The 24,114-nt window shown below is 40.0% G+C and overlaps 2 protein-coding genes across 4 annotated transcripts in view; both read right to left on the reverse strand.

Annotated features, from left to right (window-relative positions):
* Positions 1 to 15,749, reverse strand: part of dennd2b (DENN domain containing 2B) — a 54,589-nt gene extending 38,840 nt beyond the window's left edge. The window contains exons 1-2 of one of the 3 annotated variants that reach the window (XM_085157768.1): positions 15,636 to 15,749; positions 17 to 115 (exon numbers count right to left, since the gene is read on the reverse strand). In XM_085157768.1, the coding sequence (XP_085013894.1) occupies positions 17 to 90 (74 nt within the window). In that variant the 5' untranslated portion in view covers positions 91 to 115; positions 15,636 to 15,749. Of the gene's footprint in view, positions 1 to 16; positions 116 to 10,853; positions 11,137 to 12,541; positions 15,610 to 15,635 lie in introns of those variants that run through there. The other 2 variants (XM_085157778.1, XM_085157760.1) reach the window with 2 other exon arrangements.
* Positions 15,750 to 17,346: 1,597 nt separating this feature from the next.
* tmem9b (TMEM9 domain family, member B) lies at positions 17,347 to 23,240 on the reverse strand. The gene is made up of 5 exons (XM_085158105.1): positions 22,990 to 23,240; positions 21,654 to 21,745; positions 21,452 to 21,560; positions 21,018 to 21,152; positions 17,347 to 18,487 (listed from the first exon to the last, which is right to left on the reverse strand). The coding sequence occupies exons 1-5, from the start codon at positions 23,059 to 23,061 to the stop codon at positions 18,332 to 18,334; spliced, it is 564 nt and encodes a 187-aa protein (XP_085014231.1). The 5' UTR covers positions 23,062 to 23,240; the 3' UTR covers positions 17,347 to 18,331.
* Between the last annotated feature and the right edge of the window lie 874 nt (positions 23,241 to 24,114).

Below are 24,114 nucleotides of genomic sequence, written 5' to 3' on the forward strand. Positions count from 1 at the left end.
CCAACATGTCACTGACCTGTCAGGGACGTCCCGAGGAGCTTTACCTCCTGCTGCACGAGGAGCAGCCTTTGAACTCTTGTTGGCAGTCATGTTCGTCTGCAAACCACCCGCTCACCTACAACACAGGGATATCAAACATTTAAACATGGGTTTTATACAGAATATTAAACCATTTATATTGTTTGTATTTGTCGTAAATATTTTCAGGATATAGAATCATAGAGCTAAAAAGCTTATTTTAGTTGCTGTCTTATTCCCAAGGAGTCGTCACGTCAGATGACTCTGCAAATTTTCATACTGGTCCTGCTGCAACTCTCCCAGGGACTTGTGTCCCCTGCCGGTCTCAAGCGATCTTTTGCTAAGTGAGCATATTAACCACTACACTAAGGAGCCACATAACAAAACACAAAGCTAACAGAAGGCAACACTAACTCTAGTGATACAGCACCTCTCATGTACATGTGCAGCCAAAAACAAATGAATAAACAGATACAACATAGCAACTCTTTCATCTGTTGTGGTTGTGAGTCTATATAACTGTAGTATCAATGTGTCAATATAAGGTTTTGAAACAGCAGCTGTTACTATTATCCCCCATCAATGGTAGCTTTACTACTATTGCATCTGACAACTTTTCACAGCTCGGGCTAATAAAGAAATCCTACAGAGTTTTCCATTTCACCCCATCTGCCATCTTGAATCTCCAGTGTAAACACTGCAGATGACTTTCAATAAACTGAATGTAAGTGGCATAACTGACAGAGTATGTAGACAATATTGTGCTGGAGAAGCCCCGGAGCTCCCGGCACAGCTGTGGGGTTTTTTACGCCTAGAAAATTTTCCTTTCGGGATCAAAGCAAACGGGTATACAGAGCTGCCAAAGAAAAAGCTAAACTTCTATTTAGCAAGCTCTTTATAAACATTATGAATCATATATAAAAACATATATTCACATGTGCTACTCTGCTGATACTAACATTAAGGGTTGAGTTCAAGCGAAGTCCAGAAAACTAATTTAGCTTACTTATTTCCAGACTTGAAAAGAATACAGATTTTTTTAAAACAAAGTTAATATTTAAAGACTGTCATAACGCTTAAACTCATATTTGAAACCCATCTTTTGTGCATAGGGTGGAAGTCAGGGTGGATATATGGGTAGGCAAACCCTCTTAGCAAATAAAGTGCTAATTGCTTACTCACCATATTGTACACACAATACTATAGGTCTATTTTTGGGGAAGGAGTGGGGCTCTTTAGTTATTATTATGCTAGGACAGGAAAGCTGTGAGAGAGAGCAGAGGAAGCCACACGGCAGATAGGCCCGGGCAGATTCCAACCAAGGTCTCTGCAAGAGTCTTACGGGCTATGGATTACCCACAGTACACAACAGACATTCAGGGTCTGCTATTTTAACCCACATCCTAATCTTTCCATATGCTCTTCATGCTTTGCCTAATTGTAATCAATGGCTCATACTCAAGAAGTATGTCTGGTATCAGACAAACATATTTACCACCTTTCACGTCTAAAATAAGTGAAAAGAAGATAGCAATGAAAATACTATTGAGCGTGTAATTGTTTTCATCCTAAACAACCCTCTCTTTATAACACTATGAAATGCTGATGTAGCACTGAAATTGTTAAGTCGTTCTTCCTAAAACATTTACTCAAGTTTGTCAAATTAGCAGTTAGTTAAAGCCTCCCTTCAAACTGAGGGCCAGTGCCCCTGAAAGTGCAGCAATGAACCTTTCAAAAAGGCTCAAAGCAATTGTTCTGGTGCATGAGGAGGTCAAATGGAGATCCCTAGAGATCAGAGTTGGAGGATAGGAGGGTGCTTGGCAGCATGACTTGTTTACAGGAAGCTGTTGTATGAAGAAGCCAGCCAACCAGTAGTGGAGCTGATTCCTATAGAGACAGATGAGAAGAGAGAGGGAGCATTCCTGCTGTCAGCTATTTCCTGTGGATTGTGGACTGGGCTAGAACAACGAGGCATGCATCGTTATTTTCATCCAACACAAAGAACGATTTTGCCTTGTCCTGTATACGACTCCGCCAGTGCTGCTGCTCCTCTGTGAACCATAAAACCGCAGAGCTCAAAGTAAAAACAGAACATTAGTCCCAAAATAGGAGGGAAAATGTAGAAAGTTGCATCTATTTCCTGTCATCCAAATAGTTACGTAAGGTTCAACATAAGCATCAACTCACATGTCTCGGAGAGAGACAGAGTCATCAATCGACATGCTGTTTGATCTAAAATTAGAGAAATTTTCAAATGATTTCTACAAATCACATGTCTGGCATCGAAGACTATCCTAATACGCGCGTATCTAGACTGATTCACGATGGACTAAACAACGATAAAAATATAACAAATCATGCTTGACAGGAAAAAAAGGGACGTTGAGAAAAACATTCGGAGAACTTGAGAAATAAAATCTTTCATCTTATTCAAAATTTGACTAAATTAAATTAGGAAACATGAATCCAGAGACACTGGCAGCTGTGTAAATATGATTTATACCTGATTAAAATATGGTGAGTTTGGAGATGATATTCACTCCACTCTCTTCTCTCTGATTTGATCTCTAACACCTTAAAGAAGCGCAGAAATAATTTCTTTAACGTCATTACCTTGTGTAACTAACTTAGAATCAATTTTAATCTGTGTAAATTTATTGTTTTCATTTTTTTTTGGACTCAGAAAGCTATAATCACAGAAATGGGTCACAGAGGCCCAAGATGGACATTGCTGTGTAAACACCAAGGCGTTAGCCAACTGACTTCCTGAGGTCTGATACCATCTCTCTACACAAAATTACTGGCTGTAAACAACCACTTCTAAGAAAGCTCTAGAGTACCTTTAAAGTGCATTCAACCACATTCAATACAACTTTTCTCTTGAGATGTCAGAGCCAAGGGCAAGCTAACGGTCAACAACTGGCAAAACATTTGACATCGCAGGGTGTTAAAATCTTTGGGGTTTTACGGAGTTTGGAGGCAGGACACAAAAAGGCACACTTTAGCCTGAGGTTGCTGTCCTGTTGATGTAAAAACACAATACTTCTGTCTCCATCTTTTCCCCTCCGTGTCCACTCTTTTCACCCACACGTCTCCGTCTTGCTTTTTCAGATGTTTCTTTCTAAAGGGTTTGTTAGGAGGAACTTGGATATGTGAGGATAGAAGAAGCGTGATAATGAAAATGGGGCAAATTTGTCATTAAGCAACATAACACAAAACAAAACTGACTTGACTAACCCTGACGTTTATAGTGCATTCCTCAATAAGTGGAACTCTGAATTTCTAAATTCCAATTAGGAATTTCAATCTGGAATGTCCCCTCAACTAGGATTTCCAACATGAAACGTCAGAGCAGCCCTAGCAATCCCAGTACTGAATGTAAACAGGAGTAAAACGGTAAAACCTTTCTCTAATGGCACTGTTCTGTATCTGTGACTCACTAAATAATCCATACGCAGAGCAGTGACTGACACTGAGGCTCTATCCATGAATATGCTCTAGCAGTATTTTTAAGCTCAATAAAATAAGTATTATGCTGTATTGCTAGCGACACTTGAATGCCTCTATCTTGCTAAGAATCAAAGCAAATCTTGTTTTCCCGTGCCTTTTCTGGAACGTTCTCCAACATCTGAATTCCGAGGTATCTGGAACACAGCATTACATCAAGGGTGTCAAACATCAGGGAAAAGGAGAGTATGAAAATGCTGAATAAAGCAGCAGTCTAAAGATCACATGTAGGCCTGAACCAGCCTACAAACTATCTCAATCGAGCTCTCTGCAGAGGGGAAACCGAACAATCTCACAAACCCCATTAACCATTAAGCTAAATAGCCTTGAGCTGGATGATGTTATTCATCTTTTTTCCAATTTTTCCTATGAAGCGGTGAATAACTGACAACTGACAAGATAAAGGTTCATTTAAAAGCTATATACCATTAAAATAGATTTGTTTTAACTAATAATATTTTAATTGTAACTTGTAACCAAGTTACCAGTCAGCTTTTCAATGTGAAGTCCTTTTCTTACTGTAACACTGTATCATGGGCTCATTACAGTGTCATTTTTTGTTTTTCTTTTTTTAATTTAATATTAGGCCTCAATTAGGTAATTGCCAGTTTAAAATGCCAACTTTCCATCTTAAGTAAACATGGGTGGAAAATTTTTTTAATTTAATAAGACTAATAAAAGTTCAGGGACTGGACTTTAACATCTCTAGTGATGAAGTCTTTTGAAAAGCTCAACAGAAAGGAGATTCTGCAGGAGATCGAGCATAATAGTCCACTGCAATTTGCATACAGGCCTTGTAGGGGTGTTGAAGAGGAAGCTGTGGTTTAATAAATTTCCTGTATCGTCATCTGGAAAGGGGCAAAGCCCATGCTCTGCTCCTATTTACTGACTTTTCTTCATCTTTTAATTCAATCCGGCCACATCTGGATTCCCAATATGCAGATGATACGATGATTGTAAGTCTTCTTTATGGTGAAGAGTATTCCCATGGGCCTGTTGTGGATGAGTTTGTTTCTTGGTGTGATCAGCCATTTTTGCAGATCAACACCCTGAAACTAACAACATCCAGTGCACTCAAAGTCACATTGTTCGGTTTCTGTGACCAATACATTTTGTCTGTTTGTCGCTAGCCAACTTATCATCCTGTTTTACAACACACTGAACCCACAATGCACTCTTCTAGCCAGTTAGGCTAGTGTAAGCTACCTCCCCAGGTTCATCCTGTATATGGTCACGTCCTGCTTAAAAAAACAAGTCCTATGAGTTTGGCATTTTGTCTACACCCAAAATGCCGCTAGCACATCCATCCTTTATTTACACTCTATTGTCTCACCTAACCATGTCGAATAACACATATCTGCATTTCCAAGCAACTGGCCTGCTTCCTCTTCTTTCAAATCTTAGCTTAGCAAAACATCCAGACTTAGTCAGCTAAAAGTTTTGCTTCCTTATTTTATTTTTTAAGCGCTACTTCTTAATCTCTTTACTTCAACCTCAACGCAGAGATTAAAAACTATCTGGCTGTTTTTGCCTCTGGCATAAAAACAAATCCTGTAAGCCAACGTGTTGCTTTTGGATATTCAACACCATCGTCTTAATTAGCTAGCTTTGCCATTTCAGGGTTTTTCCTGGTTCTGTCATGTTCATGTCCAGAAGTATTATGTGATTACATGAGAGGCATATCAATGACGCATATGTTCCCCCAGCAACAGGAGCATATTGATGAAACGGGACCATGACAGTGTCTCCATTAGACTGTTTGGCCTGGAATAAAAGAGCTCTTTGTGCTCAGTGTGTCCTTGAGAGGGAGAGGTGGTTAAAAAGTAAGTCTTTTATCAGTCTGTAGTCTATGTGTGTGTGTGTGTCTTTTAAAGAGAGTCCACATGTCCTTGGCACTGTCACTTTTGACATATTATCTGATACATAGTTCTCCCCGCAACTTGCAGGAATGTGCTAATATTTGCATTATCCGTCAGACCTTGGCTGCATTCAAAATATTAAAGTCTGTTCTCAGAGGGTGAAAGGAAGCACAGCAGAGGGGCAGAAACACCTGGAGTCAAAGCCAAAACCTTTGTTCTCATTCAGTGTAAGGCTACACAAATACGCACCTGGCTAAGAGCAATCTTCACGGAATCGCTTAATTTTACGTAACATTTTCATGTTATTATCAAGACTGGCAAACTTTAAAAATATGCATCAGAAGCAGCAGACACAACAGCTTTCATAATCAGAGCTGCCTCCCTCTTGTTTCTCTGCTTTTCTGGTTGACCCGGTTCTCTATTTCTGCTGATCAGCAACCTGACTTCAAGGTTTTTCAAACCACTGCAGAGCTCACAGGCAGCCAAAAACAAATGGGGAAAGGAAGGGTGAAAATCTCTGCGAATTCTCAACTCTTTCCAGACGTCACAACTTGCTGGCAGACATGAGTGCATAAGCCCACACACTGATCCACACCATTGTTTCAGTACCTCCTGAAAGACCAGTTTTGTCCCCAGCGGACAAAGTCCGTTGAGCCAATTTGAGCCGAATCATGTCAGCAGAGCAGCGTGGGAGTTGAGGTACAGATACATATTTTCAGAAGGGCACCCAGGGTTTGATATTCAACAGGATGAATACGGTCCACATAAAATCATTTTCACTACACGTGAAGATTGTTTTTAGGCATTTTATAAGCCAACCATGATGGGAAAGCAAAAATTCCCATCTGAAACTGAAAACCTGAAGTATATATGTGCATTGTGTTCATAGTGTGACTCTCTGGAGACCCATTTGAGACTCTGACGGCCTCTATCTGTCTATGTAAAAGAAAACCACCAAGGTCAGTGCTACTGGCAGTTGCACATACCCATACCTATATAATTACACTACCACATGTTTTGCCATGCTGCCACTGTAGCTCGATTGTCCAGGTGGAACCAATACTTCTTTTTTTATCTCTGGTTTTTTTTCAGGGTAATCATGGCATATTTTCTCCTTGTGGAAAAGATGAAAACCCCTTCTGTATAACCTAGATATGAGCATGCACAGCTGCAGAGGCAGGCATGTGGAAAACAGGCTTATGTCCATCTGAGCTGCAGCGGGGAGGTGGGGGGTGGGGGTGGGGGGGTGGGGGGAATCTGTCACCTCCAACAGAAAAGTCTTTGACTTTTCCAAGGAAACAAAATGTGCTCTTGTTTGCCAAATTCTTAAAGCTTAAGTAAACAGAGAAAGAGATTAGCTTTACTAATACCTGCGTGGTTCATTTGTTCTCCTATGAGTCATTTCTCAGAATCTATCAGTTTTATGCAGATTAAAGGAACAGTTGAGTCTAGAAATCTCATTTTTCTAAAGATTGTTTCACGGTGTTGCGCAGTTTTGGAGATCTCAGCTGTAGAGATGTATAACTTCAAGGGTTATTTCCTTGTAGTACTCAAAGAACCAAAAAAGTGCATTTAAAATATTCTGCAGCAATGTCTCTTTCCAGAAATCACAGCCCTGTTGCTCAATAAATCCACAAACCTTGTTTTTTTACCAATACACACCCACCGAGACTATCACTCTTTGCGTGAGCAAATGTTCATCTGCCCACCACGGGAGACTCAGTCTAGTGACAGCGTGACACTAATCACTAATCAGCCGCCCATCCTCGGCTGAACTGTAATGTTACCCAATTACTAACAGACAGCCAAAACAAAGCAGTTCTTACATGAAACCGTTCATAACAAGCTATATGGATTTCTTTATTTTCCCCCATGTTGGACGAGGGCCAGCAGCATGAACACTTATTCATAACCCAGTATGAACCCACTGTTCATACACTTTCTTTTCCCATCACTAGTTATAAAAACGTAAGAACAGCTGGCACTGGATTCTTTTGGCCATAAATGTGATGTTTCCCCGAACTTCACCGCACAGTTTTAGTTAGAAACAGAACAAATATGAGCTGTTTGTGGAGCACTTAAAATATGTGGATCAAATTACCCGCTTTTTTTTCAGGCTTCACTGATGAACAAATCCTGAAGAAAACAACTGGGCTCCCATTGATTACACTGGCATTAGCACTCTTGACTTAAAGTAGCCAGTGAGTTAATTAATATAACTGGACGTGATCTCATTAGGGGAGTCATTACGCATGTGATGACTGAGACAGATAAAGACATTCCTTGGCTTTAGCTGTTTTGAGTTCAATAATCTGGAAACTCAAGTCAATATGTGCTGATTAATGGCACTGGGAAAATTATGCTCCGAGTCAAATTCACTAGCAATTCATTAAAGATTATAGGCTGTCTACTTTATAAGGAGGCTTTGTAAATGCAGCGCTTGCACCATTTATTCTGAGTATCAACAGGTTGTGACAAGTGTTTAAGAAATGAAAACACAGCTGAGAGTGTGTGTACTCCAGACATCCAACCCGAGCGCTGCTCGTATCTCAGCAGGCAACTACACATGGCAAATGTAGCCCCTCGAATAAATATAGTCAGGACGTCTTACGGCATGATAACGTCTACATGATGATGTTTTGTTACCCTGACATGGCATGCAAAATCCTATTAAAACATTACGACCCATTAACTATACAGCCCAGGGGGAGCTTATAAATGGTTACATATAGAGGTTAAGTTACACAGTAGCTTGAGGCTTAATTTTTACTTCACATGAAATAGTTTGACAAATATTTTTGGATTTTTATTAAAAGACAAACAGAAAAAGGCTGTAACCAAAGTCTTTGTAAAGCTTTGTGGAAATCCTGCGCTTGTCATCTTTAATAAGAAAAAAGAAAAAAGCATTATTGAACCAGAGGCACTGTGAGTGGGTGAGAGGAAGTGTAGTCGTGTTGGCACTGCAGCTGGAGAGAGCTTGAGAAACTTCCTAGGAAACCTTAAGACACACCAGTAGTAGATTTATTTTGGTAAATGCAAAAGGGATTAAGCTTAAGGCAGGTTTACACTGTGCAATTCTGGGCAGCCCCAGAGGAAAGACGACTAATATAAATGAATCACGGTGACATCTTTGGTTTGGCACCTGGAACGGTGAGTGTCACTACGTTACGCTGTAAAAGAGGTCCATAGCTGGCAGCTCTGAAGGTCTTGCAATCAGTGTTAGCCAGACAAATTTTTGACAACAGAACTGCTGCTGTGACTGTAGTCTACTAACAAAACACCATGAATGGAGCATCATATGAGGTGCTGATCAACCTAACACCATCGCTTGTGAAACCCAGAACACCAGTGATATAGCAGCTCATCCCACTCACGTCCAGTACAGAAAGAAAGTGATATGTTTTGCTTTACTTCATGAGCTAATGAGAAGTCAAGCAGGCTCTCAAACACTCATATTAAGGATGGAAGGTGGAAGTAAAATGTACTGAAGTAAAACACTGGGATGCCAATAAATCTAGTTTGTATGTTGAGTAGCATGGTGACCAACAGTATGACTAAGAGTGTGCCTTAGACCTAAAACAGTGGGTAATACTGTACGCCTGAAAGTTAATTTTCTACCTATGATTTTTAGATCTAAGTCAGCATAGCATGACCTTCAATGAACTTATCAGACTGCTAAAATCCCACGGCGGAAAGCAAGGTTAATGTAGTTTCTTAGCTGAGCGACAGCAGATCGATGAGATCAGTGTTTATAATCCTAGAAAGAAACACACACGTTATTGTTCTGTGCTCTCTCCACAGGTGTGACATCTGCTGTGTTTTTAAGCCACGTGAATGTGAGAGCTGAATTGGTTAAAACAGCCACAGGCGAGCCAAAGGCACCGATATCATATGTCTCCTTTCTGCGTAGATATAGTCACATAAGATTAAATGAAAATCATGAAAGGCAATGAAAAGCTTGCTTTCAAAAGAAGCTTTGTGACTTCTGTGGCTGTTTGAGGGAAGCTAAGGGAGATGGTCTTGTGATCTGCAGATTTATGACTGGGAAATCTGTCAAAACCGCATGTTGGAGAAATACACCCCCCTATCTGAAGAAATGTAGTTGAGGATCCCTTTAGCATGACGGTGAGGAAAACTACAACCTCACACCCTCACGATTCTCAGTAAATCCCAGTGAACCTATCTTGAAGACAAAAACAACTCTTGATTGTGATGTTGAGTGAACAACGGCCCATTTAGGCTAGACGCACTCCTGTTAGAGTGAATGGAGAACAGAGAAGAACTTCCTCAATAGCTTTGTGTTGACAGTCCCATCCAGTGAGAGGGGAAGGTCATTGTTTGATCTGCACAATGGAAAGGCTTTTTTAAGGGAGGAAAAAGAAAGCTTAAAGAAAACCGCTCACAGCCATAGGGTTTGCATTATGGTGAGTGAGATAAGATCACAAGGATTTAGGCTGTAATCTGTTAAGAAAACTCATATTCAGGAACCAAAACATTCAAGAAAGACAGCCACACAGCTCTCCATACTTAACCTACACAAACCTCAGTGTAGTGAAAACACTCTTTTCCCAGCGTTGTTCTAAAAAAAAAAAGGTGCTTTTAGAAGTTTAAATTGCCTGAAACAATTGTGATACATGGACCAGATTTTCCCCCTTTATCCAAGTAAGTAAATGCACATGTTTCAGTGAATCACAAAAAAATAAAATAAACCAACCCTGGACCTGCATCTGCGCCAAAGCCAGGTCAGACGAAGTTAAATTAAAGGCACCAAACTAAGAAGTAGAGAAAACACGTACATGATCATTTTAACCCACAGAGGTGTGATTAATGATACTTTTTAAGGACTGCTACATTGCACGAAATGCAAATGATCTCCAAATGTGTGGCGCAAAAAGCGTTAACAGATAAAACTGCACATGCACAAGAGTGTAAAGGTTAAAATACGCAGAATGCAAGTTTTAAAAAGTATTTGGGTTTATACCCTTCCCTGGCCAAAACAACAGAAGTCACCCCCCTCACCATAAGCCTGAACTCCAACAGGAAAAAGGACACAGGGTGCTCAGTTCAGAGTCGTGTGATCTGGAGTCTTGTGCTGTTTTCTTACTTATCTGCTGGTTTGACTTTAGGGATGTTTGACCGATAATAACTAATTACAAAGCCCGCAGAGTTACTGCCTGCATCCGCTGGGACATTTTTCTTCATTCAAAGGGTCAGCTGTCGGGGGGGGGGGGGGGGGGGGGGTGAAAGCAAAGCAGTCTGCCGATGACTGCGCTTCATCGTTCAGCATGCCATTGACCAAATATGGTCACATGGAGACACTTTAACGCACCTTGCAACTTTTTTAAAAGTTATTTTCCACCCCTGCTTTGTCCCACTAGCTGCTTTGTGACAAATTAAACTTCCTGCCGTAGCTCGTCGGTAAATTTTTGTTTGTTTAAAAAAAAAAAAAAAAAAGCAGACGGCTTTTACCTCCGAGTTTGCCCTCACATCCATGGCTGCTGGTATTTTGAGATTATAATCCCTTTGCGACGCACAGATCCCGTTCGTCTACACGGTGAAAAACTTTGGCTGGCTCTGCCGGATACCTGCCCTTCTCAATAAACTGCGACTCATGTCTTTCCAACTAAAACCGACCAGAAAAAAAAGAAAAAAAAAGAAAAGGAGGAAAAAAGGAAAAAGCCCTCCTGCCTCCCCTCTCCTTTCTCTCACAGACTGCTGCAGAGTACAGAGGCTGGGCTTGTTACCTTGGAAACGGGTTGTTTGCCCCCCACTTTTGCCGGGATTTGCCCCCCCCCTCCCCTCCGCCTCCCTTCCTTCTGCCCCTTTGCTCTCCTCCCCTCCCCACCCAGGCATTCAAGCCTCTGGCCTCTTGTTTATTGTCAGGACGAGTTGAGGAGCGTGGATGAATATTCAGGAGCCGAGGGCTGCTGATGGGACGAATCCGCGCTGCCAGAGCTGGCTGCTGGGCATTGTCATGCTGAAAAATGCTCCACAGCACACACAAAGATGCCATTCATATGTCCAAAGTGAATGGGAAACACTGACCGAGTGTTGCCCACATGTGCAAATGCATGTTGGCCGTATAATAGCGTTTCATTAATGATAGAAAAAGATCCCTTATGACATGTTCACCGTTAAAGTGCGTACAAACATGAAGACTCCTCATGTTATTCATTTGTCCTCCAGCAGCTTCACCAGAGTGCATTCAAAGTCAGTCAAACACGCTTTATTTTTAAGGCACCTTTTCTAACTTTTAGCTCAAAATGCTTCGTGATGACTCGAAGCACAATCTGGTTCTTACAGGTGCTGTTTAATAAAAACTGACAAGCGTCTGTTCCTCAAACCAGAGACTCCAGCGGTGTCCTCTAAAGCCAGCTGTGCACCAGGACTGTGCTGTTCCCTGAAGGGAGAGTACACCCCAGGGTGGAGGAAATGATGTGCAAGAAATGAGACTTGGAACAAAAATCATCTCTTTTTAGTCACCTTCACATTAAAAGGAAATGCACAGATCCACCCATCTTGTTCTTCCACTTATCAAATTCTGAGTTGCAGGAGGCTCTGGAGCCTATCCCGGCCATCATAGGGCGAGATGCAGGATGTGCACCCTGGATAGCCAGTCTACCACAAAGAGACAGACAACTACTCACACTTACAGCTACAGCCAACTTAGAATCACCAGTTAACCTAACTTCATACGTGACTTTGGACTGTTAAAGGAAACTGGAGAAAGCCCCCAGACTGGACTCTGGTCTGGGACCTTCTCACCATCGTGTCCCCCCTTCAGACACTCAACTAACCAAAGTTACTGCTTCTATTAATCAGAACAACAGTTTTCAGTTACACTAACATGATAAATTCAACTTTTAAGTTAACGAGCTTTATTTATTGGGTAGCACCAGAGCAGTTACAGTTTACTAAAAATAGGGTGTTTTTTCAACCCTACCCTAAAAAATCATCAGATATGTGATGACTGATTCTATTAATCATCCATCTCTGACCACCTCATGATGAAAACAACTGTGCTTTTCTAAAGAAAACCCCCATTCAGAATACCTATTACAAGGGAAGTAGGAGTATGGCGTGATATCACTTTGTAATGTTCACTTAAAAGCAAAAAAGATGACTAAGAATCCCTGAAAATCTGTTTTATTGCTGACCTCCAATGGGTTCACCTTTAACCTTGTTGCACAGATACCCAGGTGCACTCCAAGATCCCATGACATCACTTGTGGGTGTGGTTCCAGGTGTAACAGAGGAGAGACCTGGCAGGAGACACCAAATCAGACTCACGGGTGATGCTTTAAGCCTAAGGGCAGTGATTTTTTTTAAAGCCAGGTGTTACATCAGTAAAACTTACATCAGTAATTTATACCGTACAAAAACAAGAGAAAGACACTCATTTCAGCCTGTAGTGTGGTGTTATGGTGAGGTCTCGCATCCAATTAAAAAAGGTTTGCACTGGACACAAATAAAGGAATTTCTAATATATGTTTTGGCAGAAGTTGATGGAAGTTCAGCAAAAACCATTTCCAACTATTTCACAAGAGAGTTCCCTTTGTCATCCATGGTTATCTGTCTGTACATTTCTGCCCCAAACACTGAAGGAGCACCCATCCGTAAACATTCTCCTTTCAGTCTCTTGGGGTGTCTTATCATCCCACAAGCCTGGGAAGAGAGAGGAAGTCACAAAACTCAGACATCCGTGATCGCGGTTCATTACATGAAGTCAGCAGGAAGCCTACAGATCAGTGACTGTGCAGCTTTTCTTACAGAGACCCCGTCAAACCCTTTCAAGGTCTCATAAAGATCGTCCTTCCTGAAAACACTTCAATCCGCACATTTTCAGTACAAAAGACGGAGGCACTAAGAGCTTTTTGTGGGATTTTTTTTTTATTTTCACCACAACATAATGTGGAATTCATTGTTCCACTGATCACAGTGGCATCTGGACTTCTCATTAAAAGCCACATCCTCTTCTCACAGGACACAGGAGCATCAAAGCACAGACTCACGAGCATACATGAAATTTTACCAGAGAGGAAAGGAATCCCAATTAAGACAGATTTCTAAAACTTTATGTGAATCCCTTCGACCTCAATTTCGGGACTGACCACAGAGCTCTGCCAGCAGACATCGTATTCATTCGTTACACACCTCCCAGAGCTGCACTCATGAGGGAATAAGCAGTAATCTCATCCAACATGAACAACAGATACGATTACGCCTCATCTCTGTGAGACTTTGGCCACTCACACGCCAGAAAGAAAATCATTACTAAGCCTTTCTTTTTCCTTCCTGAAGTTTCAATGAGAAGAGAGGACAAGAAGTCAAAGTCACAGCACAATTATCCCCTAAATAGTGTAATAAACACCATATTGAGTTTCAGAAAAGGACCCAAGGCAGCTCTTTAACTTCCCGATTAAGTTGACGTGTCTTTTCAACACCCTGAGATGCAGCCTGACAGCACAGAGGGAGAAGATGCAACTTGTCGAGTTGACACAGCCTCTTCATTTCTTTTGAAGTGAAGAAATGGGCTGGAAGTGTCTCTTTTAACTGTATCTGACATCACTCTCAAGAGACTCCCACTTACTTTTCTTTGCATTCGCACATGTTTGAATGCACAAAAGGCCAAATGGTACTGTGGCTGTTAGGATCAGTCCATCCTTCACCTTAGAAAAGCTAGGTAGTATCAACCACCTTGAGGGTTACAGTAAATAACAGTTATCAGCTGGTTCTGTGTTACAGAAACCCTTTAAGAAAGGGGTGTCAAACATGAGATTTGGGGGCAAGAATTGACCCAGGAAAAACTGTAATCCGGCCCACTGAGCGGTTTTGGAAAATATGAAAGAGGGCATAAATATTTTTTATTTTAACTGTATTTTTAAAGGTTTTATTGCTGATAAAGACCTCCCCCACAACCGTTCACCCTTTAATAAGTAGTTAAGACACATTTAAACAATTAAATGACAGAAAAGTAGCTGTCTACTATAGAAATTTCAGTTGAAAACAAAATTCATCAATCAACAAAAACTACAGGACCATCTGGGCAGCATCTTAATAATTGTCTTAATTTTACACATTGATCATGTAGAAAAACAAGTGTTGTTGAAACTGCACTTCTTTATCTTATATCAAGATATCACAGGGATTAAATGCTTAGTTAAACACCTGGTGTCGGTGTAAAGGTCTCAGCACAAGATCAAAATGGGACGCATGTAAAATGAGTTTCACATCCCTGCTTCAAGGGGAAAGGGGGGGGGGGGCTTTTAAAAGGGGGATTGCAGTCTATGAGTAACCATGATCACTCTTTGATTATCGAGGGGGAATGTTTAACCGAAGCAAAAAACCTTTCTTGTTCTCTCAGTCAAAGTAACAATAAGATGTTATTGTTTCTAAAAATGCTCTGAATAGCTGCAGCTTTCACAACATGATGTGCTGGCGGAGCAGCAAGCAGAACAGTTTAGTACAAGGACATTCCTTTATCTCATGGCATTTCAGCTTCTGACCACACAGCAGCCACAACATCAGTCCGAACTGAATCAGAAACCTTGAATGCAGCGATACGGGGTAACATTTCATATACTGAGTATGCACATATGTATATACATATAATATTTATGTTGGCATAACCATCTCATTCCGAGGATCTGGCTTTCTTGTGGGTACAAAAATAGACTCTAAATAACAAAATCAGTGCATTTTAAGGAGACTTGGCTTGAGGTAACAACAGCAAAATGAATGTAAGTCAGTGTAATGTATTGTGGAGATATGGAAACATGACAGTCTGTGTGTGTGTTTGTGTATTAGTAGGGACAGGTTAGACAAATGCCTGGGAAAGTCATTTAAAAAATTGAACAGGAGCTTGTTGGGGCATGAAATAAAATAAACACAGATGGATGTAAAAGCCATCGATTCTGCACTGGATCAAATTCAAAGTCTGAGGCGACCCCTGTAGGCTCGTCGATGCAAGTGCAACAGTAAAACTGAGAAGAGCTACTTTCCCACATAAACATTAAACACTGAAGTTATCATCTGACATCGATCTAAATCACTATCTGCGAACGTTTTTTTGAGTCACACACCTTAATTATATCAAAAATGACTAAGGTATCGTTCCGTTCAGCTGTTTTTCTTCACAGAAACTCTCTAAATCTGCTGCAAAAACTACAGCTTACTTTTAAAAAAGGAAAGTTTGGTTAGATCTCTATACAAAGAACATTTAAGGAGGTAAAACAAAGAAACAAAGCCTACCTGACTTTCTTTCTTGGAGCTCAGTTAGGTCACTGATCCATTCTTGCACAGAGCCCGTGTCGCTCGCTCTCTCTGTGTGTGTGTGTGTGTGTGTGTGTGTGTGTGTATGTGTGCAGCTTGAAAACTGCTATTTTTTTAATTATTTTTTTTTACTGGGGAAAATAGTCTTCTCGGTAGAACTGCATGCAGAGAGAGAGAAGGGAAAAAAGGAAAAGCGGACTGCACAGGAAACGATGACGTAGCTGTATGGAAATCACTGAGTTAAATGAAAAGAAGATGGTTGGAGTTATCAAACATCTGCAATTTAACTGGTTTGAATGGTTGTACTGTTCTCTGCGAAATCCAAATTTTCATCATGACAGGGTAACTTAATGGGTTACTATGTCAAGATGAGAAGTAAAAGAAGAAGAAGAAAAAGCCTGTCGAGTTTTTTATTGACAAAGCTGGATCCCAAATTAGTATTTTTCCATTGGTAGAAAATCTGTTGCCAACACAGAGAGGACAAGTTATGAAAACAGAGATTTACTAAGCCAGAAAAGCACCAGACAAAAGAACACTTAAAAAAAAAAACCGAGGTATTTAAGGCTGGATTACTAACATGTCAAAGTTTGGGAGATGTTTGTCTCCACGGTTCCCAGAAATGCATTCAAGCAGAAAGGTTTCTTCTTCTTTTTTTAAATCTATTGTTTTTCTTAGTTTGGTTGACTTGTGGATTTAAACGATTTAAAGTGATTGTCAGAGTTTAGAAAAATCGTATACACGTTGTCACTGAAGGGAGGCTTCCCAAGTAACTTTGAGACCGAAGTGTTTCCAGGATTCTTGCCTCGTTCTCGCCACAGGAGACCAAGAACAAAGCTCGCGGGTGGGGGGGCTACAGGAAATCTGAATATTTAATCACAACCAAAAATCAGTGCAGAAATCTGGTGTAGAAAATCTGACATGATTCACACCCTCTTACAACATCTAAACATAATTTTGCGTTTTGAAAAGTCGGGGGCGGGGGGCTGAGCTATTAAGACGTTTTACTTGAGTAAAACCTGTAATCCAAATCAAGCAGCTTAATAGTGCACAGGTTGTGTAACTAAAATAAAGTACCTGATGTAAACATACTCAATCAGTTGAATGGTACTTTACACACACACACACACACACACACACATATATATATATATATATATATATATATATATATATAAACTTCTATTGGTCCTATCCATGCTGTCATCTGATGCTGTTGGGTGTTATAAGTACCAGTGTTACAGGGTTACATGTGAATTATGCTTCCGCGTCAGATCTACATTGTAATTTATGCCATTACCAAAACCCTAAATCAAGCTTTCCTCCAACCTCATATCTACAAACGCCCCCTCTTTGTGACGACTTGGTTACCAGTTGTATTGTTTATTAACACACGCATGTTGAAATAAAAGCTAAAATGACGAGGAGCCTCATATGGTGGCTCTTTTGTGATTAACATGTGACAAACATGACCTGAACATGGGCAGGATTCTGGTGTAGATACAATGATCGTCTTTGTTCTAAAGTAAGTTGGTATTTTATCTTTGTCCTGGGACCTCTGCAGCATGTCAGTCAGCTCAAAAAAAAACCCCAAATATATAAATCGTAATAAATGACAACAAACTAGTAGTTAAACGTGTTTTCTCAGGGCTGACCTGGGGCCAATGTAACGAACAGATTACAAGTGTAAGAATCACAAATATTACAGAACTTTATTTCAAAGTTAAAGGTACCACATATACAATAGTTAAGAACACTTTCAAATGTCTCCCAGCGATGGCAGTTCATCCACTCTGCCCATGTACACACACAAACTATACACAAAATAAATTCTGTCACAGAAACCCTGCCTGTTAGACAACAAGGACAACAAGGACTGTGGACGTGATGTTTGACCAAGTGTTTAAAACCCCCCCAAAAAAACCTGCTAAACCAAAAGACGTGACGCTACATTTAGGCAGTTGGAGAGGGCACAGATTTTAAAGGGCCACTAACAGCCGATAACCAATAGCACAGCTACTGTAAGTTCATTATGACATCGAGAGGAAATCACATTGATTTCTGCAACAAGGTTCAGGGAAACTACTTGTTCAGTTACCAAATTTAATTCAGTTCATTAAAATGATTAATTTCACACCATTTATGAGACATTAATAATCATGGTAGGAAGGAAGGATCGTAAACACATTTAGAAAAGATTTATTTATAAAACATGCATTTTTAAAGCAGGAGTATTTTACATGATTTTATTTCCTTTTTGCTCCCATGGTGAGAGCAGTGATCGTGTTTGTTTTAGGGTGGAAACTATCGACCCCGCTAAATGCCAACAAGGTAACAGCCAGTTATGACCAACACCTGGATGTTTTGTTCAGAAATCAAGTGTAATCAGACTTCTTTGAACTAAGAGGACTCTTAGCTCAGATTCATTAGTCAAAGAATAAATTGTGTTTTAGGTCTGTGTATTTAAACTGTGCAAGAAATTAATTCAGAGTAACCTCGTGTGTTGCCTGAAGACTAAACCAGAGCCGGGAATGATTTCTTACCTACGTCCACCTCTGATGCACCACACACGTTTAGATTTGATTTAGAAATGAGAGTGATATAATTGGAGGGGGTCTGTCACAGTGTTTTTCTGTTATTGTTGTTTTTTTGCTCCACCATTTACTTAAACACGGTGTTTAACTGAGAACAACATGGCGGTCAAACACAGATTTCCTCTGTTCCTGGACCTGCCTCCTCCAGCGCTGCTGGGCATGCTCCACTTTGTTCAGGACGTTGGATCGAGAGTGTGACCGGGACAGGACGTTGTGAGCGTTGGCGAACGGCTGCTGGTCCTGAAAGCAAAGTTAACACAGTGAGATTAAAAGGTCTGACGTACGTCAAACACGAGCGTCTCGCTAGTTCTTTTTAAGACTCAAATGTACATTTTAATGACAGTCTTGAAAACAACAACAACTAATAAAAAGAACACAGTTAACACACATGTAGATGTCCTCTGTTCTGTTTGGGATGTGTATGTATGCTGACAGCTGCTCAAGCCGGGTTAGCAGTGAGAATCGTTTAAATTAACAAAAGCCTAGTCTCTGGTGGAGTGTTGTTATAGCTTTGTATTTTCTAGTTTCCTTTCACATTTACTTTATTTTGACTGTTTTTAATTCAGTTTGGTTTCTGTTGGTGTCCAGAGTGGATTTTCTGATTTCAGTTTTGGTTTTTATTGTTTGAAAATCTTTAGTTTTATTAGTTTTTTTAAGTTTCACTGCTAGTTTAAGGCTTTTAAATTGTTGCATGGCGGCAATGTATCAGAGGTAAGATTTAGAAAATCAGTACAGGTAAAACAACTTTTGGAAAGAAGTTAATTAACAGTCTTGTAAGACACCAAGAGTCCCAATAAACATGTCCATAAACGCCTCATAAGGCAAGTTGTAATGAAATTTTACTAAACTAACAAACACTAAACTAAACCCTAAAACTTTATAATTTACTAAAACTTTATTTTAGTTTTCAGAGTTCACAAAATCTCTTTTTCTTTTCAAAAGTCTATTGTAGTTAGCTAAAATGTATCCAGATGTTAGTTTAGTTTCAGTCAACTATAATAATCTTCTTTACTGGATATTATTTAAGTAAAAAATGGTTATGGGATTATGTTGTGAGGATGGGAAAGGAAAAGCACTGTCTGACTAAAAGCAAGAGCTTTAGTCAGACAGTCTCTCTGTATCGAGCACTAAACATTACAAGCCCACCAGTTCCTCTATAATTAATGTTGCAGGAGTCCTTCCGCTTTTATTGGTTTTGCTTGCAAATGTTCATCTAATTCATGTTAGAGCACAGGAGAAACATGTGGTCTGAATTTTGACTACAGGCTTTGGGATAAACAAGACAACGCAGCACCTCAGCTGTTTGTTGTCAGCTTATTTACCAGAAAAACAATATACTGACAAATCTTAAACTTTTAGTGCCAGCATTAGCTTTTTGTACAGTATAAGACAAACACCACAATTCTTCTTGCCTAAACGTTGCCAGTGAAACACAGTGAGACCGCTTTGCACCCACCTCCCACAGTCAAAAGTAGTCACTGCCATCTTCTCTAAACAGTCTTTCAGACTTTCAAATTAAAACAACCAAACTATCTGCTCTTACGAAGAAATTTGAGCATTTTCACTGTGCCTTTTTATCAAATAATTAAAAAGAGAAAACAGCAAGAAGTCAGGAATCTACTGAACTGTTTCCTTTTTGTTTCTTTCTCCTACTTGATACTGCATATGAGCGTGTTCTGGCTTTTAAAAAGTACAGATTAATGAAAACACAAACTCAGATTGATTGTTCACTGTGTAGCAAGTGAGCAGCATGAACAAATGTAATAAACAGACCAATGTTTGACTTTGAAAACTGACACGTTAAAGTGGGAATCCTTTCAGTCATGTCGATTTGGTGACACCTGGTGGTATCAGACAATGTTTGAGCTCACAGATTTTGATGGTGAGGACGACTAAAACCAAAATATCTTTATCTTATTTAAAAATAACAACACAATCAGCCTGTTTCCATCCATTTGTGAATAGCTCTGATCTGTTTTTATGTCTCCTATGGTATCAGTTGGTAAACAGCAGGGAATATTGACAGGAGTTGGTCATCTCTCTGAGGAATTTGTTTTCTTCCTGCCGAGTGAAGCTCTTCGTTCATTTTAATCGTTTTCACAGTGGAAAAAATGCAGAAAATGAGCATCAGCTCGTCCTGATGAACGATAGCAGTAAGTGCTAAGCTTACTGACCCATACACTGCATTTCCTGTGAGTATGTTACAGTAAGGGTCAACTCATATTTCACAAATTAAATTATTTTCATGTGAATCTGCAGCAGCAGGAAACCTAAAGCTTCACCACTACTTTTTCACATCATAGGTTGTGTTCTCACCCGCTGCACCACAACCACACTTCCTGTCCCAGATCTTTGTCATGCCCATGTTCTTATAAATAATCAGGATTTCACCATCAGTAATGTAGCAGCTGTCATCAGGTTTCTTTTAACTATGTTGTGAACAGAAGGTAGTTACAGCTTGTTTTAGATCCTCCCTGCGATTGTAGTAACTACCGTGTTCTCCAGTCTTTGCTTGAAATGCGTTCAGATTCACTTGACGCATTTTCAGCACAGCACAGCACAAAAAAAGGGTTTGAAAATTAACAGAGGCACTTGTAAACTTTTAAAGTTTACCTACAAAGGATGACTCCCATGTGACATTTCGGCCAATGGGTCCACATAAAAGTCCTCATAAAAGGAGCAGAAGAGTGGCGCAGCAGCAGTGAAAAGAAACTATACAACAATGCTAGTTTCTCAGGTGGAGTGCTGTAAAATTAAAGGGACCACATACCCCAACGTCATCGTCGCTCTGTATAAGCTGCGAGTGCCCAAACAGGCGCCTCTTCAACATGGGCTCCAGGAGAGTCAGGTAGACCATGTAGAGCAGCAGCAGACCCAAAATGGACAGGTACATTATGATGGTAAACTGAAAATAAGAAACAATTACTGTGGGATTGCTCGTTTCCTAGTTTAGAAAAAAAAAAAAAAAAGTCACTGAAACAATCAGGTGTCCTCTAAGCTGAACAATAATCCATTAAGTCACACACAGCCTGAGTCACATGATAGGCTGGCTGTTTTTCATTTTTGCATTTTGCTTTAGACAAAAGAGAGGCGTCACAATAAAAGGACAATAAGACTATAAAACTAAAACTCAATCATTAGATACAGCCCTGCGTCACAGCAAAGAAAAAACAACCACGACTCTTTGATCTAACTTGAACTTACCTTAATGGTCCCTGAGCTCCTCTCTTCATATTTACACTCACAGCGTAAACAGTACGCCTCCACATCTTTCCCGTCCACTGGCATGGGATCAACCACGTGGAGACAGTTGCTGACGAAACATTAAAATTAACAAGCTTTCAGCTTTTCAGCTAAACAGACCAAGGACAACTTGCGTCACACAGCAACGGATTTGTTAGCATACCAGTCCTTAAGAGAGACATTTTGTTTGTAGATTTGACCCTCGACTTCTCGGTACGGCGGACAGATGCATTTACAGCGGATGTCCTCTGAATTCTGCAACAGAGACAACAAATGTTTATTTTTTTTGTTTGTCAAACACATTTGCACAATATATGGTACACAAAAGCCTACACATTTCATTATTATGTAAATAATAATAAACTACACCCAAAATAAACTTAGAGGATTTTTAAGCCCAATGGTTATATTTGTTCATTTAATAATCTGACATTCTGATATATCGGATGATTTCCTTTTCTTTCAGACAAAGAAAACATAAACAGATTCATTAACATTTTTTCGTGTGGTTATTTATTTACTCGTTTACATTCTGCCCAGCTCTGCTCAGATTAGCTGATTGTTGTGTTTGTGCTGTTTCAATCAGTGTTGCCAACAGGGAAGATGTTTAGCGCCCTCTGATGGACAGACTATACAACATCAACACCCATAACATGGCAGAAGGATGTTGCTTGTCTCTTTTTTATTTTTTAAATTTTCATTTAATAACAGCTTCTATCAGCCATCAAATTAGTAAAACCTGGAGTGTGTTTGTTAGGATTGATCTGTTAATGAAAAGTAAACCTGAGTAAATGATGACCGAGTGGACGATGCTGAATAAAATGCCGCGATGCTGTTTTTAAGATAGATGGATTCAAATGGAGAGCCTGCACTGAAGCAATTAAACTCTGGGGTGAACAAACTCAGACAGTTGACCTCTGGCTTTCTCGAACTCAAAGAGTTGCCCGTGTGAGAGGTAATCAACTTAGACTTTATGGTCAGACACAGTTTGTTGAACCTGCTTTCTCAACTATAACACTGGTTATTATAGTTATGTCGATACAGGTTACAGATGTCACACGCATTCAGTACAATCACGTGACAATACCTGCATCTTTTGTTTTTACTCACTTTCTTTTAGATGGAGTGTCATTATTTTATTTAGATATTTAACTCGTTCACTTTTCTCTATTTAACTGTGTTCCTACTTTACTGACCCCTTTCGTCCTGTCGTAATGTATTTTATCCAGCTTTTGTTTAATGTTTTGGCCGCTGTTAACACAGGAACTTGCCAACTTCGGGATAAATAGCCTCTTTTTTCTGTTCTACATCCTCACCATCAAGCAGGAAACATAGCAGCCACATTCGCGCATTAGTTAACTTTTCTGACATCCAGCTGTCAAACCCACAGCGACAAGTCATCGTTTAGAGGAGATTTAAAGAAAAGCCATTTCATTTCATCCAGCCATCATCACCATTTCCTCCACATAGCTAGCTAAGTGTGCTAACGTCAGCCTTACCTTCGCTGTCACTTCGCTCAGCAGCACAAAACAAGCCAGGAGTAGAGCCTCGAGAAAAAACACCCACTTCATGTTTACAGGAATGCAGCTCGTTAACAACACAGGTCCAAATGTTTCCACGAACAGCTCCAGCAGTGTGAAGCAAACCCTAACAATTGACGAGATTAGCCATCAAGCTAACTAAACAGCAACAATCGTCAGCTTCCTAGCAGCTGACTTATAATTTCCGGAAATGGCGGTTGTCTTCCGCACACAGTACTGAGCGGGACATAATAAACGATGTCCGGCGGGCGGGACATTTCAGATAATGCCAATTAGCTGCTTGTTTGTCGCCCATCAGAGGTTGTTCGAAATATTATCCAACATTTAAACCAGTTACTTTCAATTAATTGGGTTATATTTCTACAAAAAAAAACAAACCCAAAAAGCAAAAAAACAATAAAAGTAAGCTGAACCGCTAAGGACGTGAAGATAAATCGAACTCACCCTTCTAGTGATGGGATTTCCGGCTCTTTTTAGAGACCCGGCTCTTTTGGTTCGACTCACTAAAAAGAGCCGGCTCTTTCGGCTCCGAACCGGCTCTTCAGGTTGTTTTGTTGCGTTAATTAATTTATTATTAACAATAATATAAAATTATGCACAAAAGGAATTACTAATGTAAAAAAAAGGTTTTATTTATATATGTTTATGTTTATAAACACGTACAAACTCCAAAACACATTTCTAGCATGAACTGAACTTCCAAAGCAGAGCTACTAGATCACTTAAATTACACAGTTGAAAACATGTCTGTATTGTTTGTGTATTTATACACAGGCACTCATATATATTCAAATAATTAAAAAAAAAAAAAAGTTCATTTACCTGTTACTACCACACACCAAATCCGGTCGTTGGTACTTGCTGGCATGTGTAGCCACTAGGTAACAAAAGCTCAACACTGCGCCCTAGCATCCTGGAGCACTTCTGTTGTCTTTTGTACGTGTTTTGAGTTTTTACGTGCTTCGGAGTTTGTACGTGCTTCGGAGTTTGTATGTGCTTCGGAGTTTGTACGTGATTTGAAGTTTGTATGTGCTTTGTCTCTAGGGGCCACCGTAAATATACTTTTATTTATTCACTCCACAT

The sequence above is a fragment of the Neolamprologus multifasciatus genome, chromosome 1 (assembly GCF_963576455.1).
Source record: "Neolamprologus multifasciatus chromosome 1, fNeoMul1.2, whole genome shotgun sequence".
In the NCBI taxonomy this organism is placed as follows: Eukaryota; Metazoa; Chordata; class Actinopteri; order Cichliformes; family Cichlidae; genus Neolamprologus; species Neolamprologus multifasciatus.

Excerpts from the sequence above, each read along its gene's own strand:
- tmem9b (XM_085158105.1), bottom strand. The coding sequence starts at position 23,061 with ATGAAGTGGGTGTTTTTTCTCGAGGCTCTACTCCTGGCTTGTTTTGTG. Across the intron at positions 21,153-21,451 it reads GGAGCTCAGGGACCATTAAG|TTTACCATCATAATGTACCT; the intron begins GTAAGTTCAAGT and ends TCTTATTTTCAG. Across the intron at positions 18,488-21,017 it reads AGAGCGACGATGACGTTGGG|GACCAGCAGCCGTTCGCCAA; the intron begins GTATGTGGTCCC and ends CTTTGCTTTCAG.